The 3,885-nt window shown below is 37.9% G+C and overlaps 1 protein-coding gene across 1 annotated transcript; it reads left to right on the plus strand.

Moving 5' to 3' along the window:
• The first annotated feature begins 379 nt into the window (after positions 1 to 379).
• LOC112521676 (phospholipase A1-Ibeta2, chloroplastic-like) lies at positions 380 to 2,079 on the plus strand. The gene has a single exon (XM_025130667.1). The coding sequence runs from the start codon at positions 381 to 383 to the stop codon at positions 1,983 to 1,985; it is 1,605 nt and encodes a 534-aa protein (XP_024986435.1). The 5' UTR covers position 380; the 3' UTR covers positions 1,986 to 2,079.
• The last annotated feature ends 1,806 nt before the right edge of the window (positions 2,080 to 3,885 follow it).

Consider the following 3,885-nt stretch of genomic DNA (forward strand, 5'->3'; position numbering starts at 1 on the left):
ACTATGTTAAGAATAAACGTAGAAGTTAGAAGTTCAAATATGTTGACTATAAGTATTGATTTTTTTTTTCAAGAAAAGTCATAGATACTTTTGTGAATTTTCAATTTCCAAGGGGGCTAAGTGTCAACATCATACTTGACGTATAACTTTGACTATCCAAAAACTTGAGGGACTAAATTCAAAATATCCAAATAACAATTTATTTTACACTTTACTACCCTCCTTTCTTGTATATATACCTCCTCATACTCCATTCACCCCCACTTTCTCTCAACTAACGCCTATCTCCCTCTCTCTCTAACATTTTGTACGGCTTTTCTCTCTCTCTCTCTCTCTCTCTCTCTCTCTCTCTTTTCGAGATCTTTCCATTTTAAAGAACCATGATGCAGATCGGCTCAACAGTTCCGGCACAAAATCTTCACATATTTCAGGCAAGACGTGCCGTTAACTGTAATGGGTCGTCGGTGAAACCGGCACTAAAAGCTTGTTTATCGAAGAAGATGATGAAAGCTACCAGTTTATCGACCACCAAATACACCCGAGAACACCTCTCGAATCTTGAAAAATTAATAGGTACAGAACCTCAGTTGATCCAATCGAAGCCTAAAGTGGTTCAGAGAGATAGTTCCGATAATGGGTTGCCGGAGAGTAGAGGAAAAGGTCTCTTGGAAGGGTTGAATTTGCCCCAGATTTGGCCGGAAAACAAGGCCGCCGAGGAGATGTCTCCCCGACACCTCAACCGGCTCCGGCGGCTGTTGTCCAAAAACGGAATCGAATATTCTCCCCGGAACAGCCTGGCTTCCAGGTGGAGAGAGTATCATGGGAGCAATAATTGGGCGGGTTTACTCGACCCCCTTGACGAGAATCTCCGGCGAGAAATGGTCCGGTACGGCGAGTTTATTCAGGCGGCGTACCATTGCTTCCATTCTGATCCCGCCACCTCCGGCAAAGAAGCTCCTTCGCCTCGCCAAGTGGCGGTGCCCGATAGGTCTTATCGGGTAACCAAAAACCTGTATGCCACCGCATCGGTTGGGTTACCCGAATGGGTCGATAAGGTGGCACCAGATCTCGATTGGATGACTCAACGCACGAGCTGCGTCGGTTACGTAGCAGTGTGCGATGACCAACGCGAGATTTCTCGGATGGGTCGAAGGGATATAGTGATATCCCTTCGAGGAACTGCCACATGTCTTGAATGGGCTGAAAACATGCGAGACCTACTAGTCAACCTCCCAGCTAAGAGCATCGACAGTCATGGACAACCAAAAGTACAGTGCGGGTTTTTGAGTCTGTACAAGACGGCAGGGGCCCACGTCTCGAGCCTAGCCGAGTCAGTGGTTACCGAAATCAAACGATTAACCGAGCTTTACAAGGGAGAAAACCTTAGTATCACAGTGACGGGGCACAGTCTTGGTGCAGCATTAGCCTTATTGGTGGCAGATGATCTCAGCACTTGCTCAGATAACATGCCACCAATAGCAGTCTACACCTTTGGTGGTCCCCGCGTCGGTAACCGAGCATTCGCAAAGCGTCTCAGTTCCCAAAACGTCAAAGTGCTACGAATCGTGAACTCTCAGGACATCATCACTAAGGTTCCAGGGATGTTTGTGAGCGAAGGGCTGGATCAAAAGCTGCGGGAATCAAAAAACGCGAACAAGGTGTTGAACATTCTGGATAACAACATGCCGTGGGCATACGCACACGCGGGGACGGAGCTGAGAGTGGATACGAAGAACTCGCCGTACCTAAAACCGAACGCGGACGTGGCATGTTGCCATGATTTGGAAGCATATCTGCATTTGGTGGATGGGTTTTTGGCATCAAATTGTCCATTCAGATCAAATGCAAAGAGAAGCTTGGTGAAGTTGGTACATGAACAAAACTCAAATGTGAAGAAATTGTATACAAGCAAAGCAAAGGGGTTGAAGTTAAATCCAGAAAGGGATATGATGCAAATGTCTAATTGTTTGCCAAGTCCATCATAATTAATTAATTAATTAATTAATTTGTAGGACATCTTTTATATATCCTCTTTTTTTTTTTCAAGAAGGATCAATATAATCTTCTTGTTGATATCTATATCATAAACTTATGGTATATATACTATTAAAGGTGCATCTCACATCTCCAATGGATAATTAACAGATATGGACCTATAAATTTTTTCAACCGCTGGCACCGTTTGATTATAAGAAAAAAAAAATATAGGAAAAACTTTTCAAACGGTAGCACCATTTGACTATAAGAAACAAATGTACAGAGTTTTTTTCAAAAGATAGCACCATTTGACTAAGAAAATGACACTAACATGATTCAAACTTGAGTTTGGGGTGGAATAAAAGCCTTGCAAACCAACTTTATCAAATAAAACTTGTTCTCATTGTAGTTTCAAAATACATATGGTGGCACACAACATATTGATACGGTTGCATCTTTCATGAACCTAATTTTTTTTGCCCTTCGCTAGAGGAATAATATGGTGGCACGTGCCACCGTATGCTCTACTCTAGATCCGTCCATGGGATAATACCGAATCTACAACCATAAATGTGGTGTCTGATTGGTTTGAGCTTGAATAGTCAAAAGTACTAGGAGGTCTCAGGTTCAAATCCAATGAGAAATAAAAATTCCCTAGTAGCCACGGAGGTTCAAATGTGGTGACTCAAGGATATCTGCAAAGCATGTGGTCGCCCTGAAATTAGTCGACTCACATAACGGACTGGATATCCAGGTTAATAAAAAAAATACCGAATCTAAAAAAATGAGGAATTTTATTTATTATTGATTTGATATAAAACTTTACATCCCGCTAGCTAGCTACATAGTATGAATACACTTCTCTCTCTCTCTCTCCCTCCCCCTCCCCCCTCTCTCTCTTTCTTTCTCTCCCTCTCTCTCTTTATATACTAGTTGTGTACCCGCGTAATGCGGCGGGAGCCATGAATTTTAACGATTTTGAAGTCTCAATGGTTTTATAAGATAACAATTAACGATGATATAAGTTACATTTGGTTTTTCCATATTAATACAATTTGAATAAATAAGAGTTATGGTTCTAATTACATACTATCGATGAAAAAAATTGTATGACAGTTTAAAATCCAAAATATATTTAAAATCCAATATATTTAAACGACTCCACAAATGTTCGATTTACACCAAGAGCAAAGTACCAAAAAACTTGAGTTTTAAGATAAACACTCAAAACCAATAAATAAAACTACAAAATTAACATATCATAAGCCATGAAAAGACCAAAAAAGATGAGTTTCAGAATGAAATTTTAACTGTTTACCCTCTTTCTTGTCCAGAAACTTTGATTCAGGTTGAATTAATACATGTATATATATATATATATTTCAAAAAAATCTAAGAACATATTAGTTCAGAACATATTATATAGTGCAATTTGGACAAACTAACCCCAAAATATATAGTATATATATATATATATATATATATATATAACTATAAAAGTATAAAATCGTAAATATTAAAAATATTTTTTCACAGTATATATAATGTATAATAATATAATTAAGTAAAAAACTATTCAATATTGGACTCATTTCGAATGTATTAAAGAGACGATTATAATGGTGTAACTTGTAAAAATAAAAATGTATTTTTTAAACATGTTTTAATTGATATACGATTATGTATCTTAATTCGATAAATGTTTAAAATAAAACATTTAAAAGTAAAGGACGTAAAATAAATTAATTAACTAATTATAGTGGTATAAAGTGTAAATTTAAAATTATAATTTTAAAAAAATCGGTGGGATGAGTGTATGTGAGGGGTGAATACATATGAGGAGAGGAGGGGGTGAAAAAGTATATAAAGAGTATCTTGGTCATTTAGTATTTTAAAACTTTTGCTAAA

Source organism: Cynara cardunculus, assembly GCF_001531365.2.
Source record: "Cynara cardunculus var. scolymus isolate 2C chromosome LG 11, CcrdV1, whole genome shotgun sequence".
In the NCBI taxonomy this organism is placed as follows: Eukaryota; Viridiplantae; Streptophyta; class Magnoliopsida; order Asterales; family Asteraceae; genus Cynara; species Cynara cardunculus.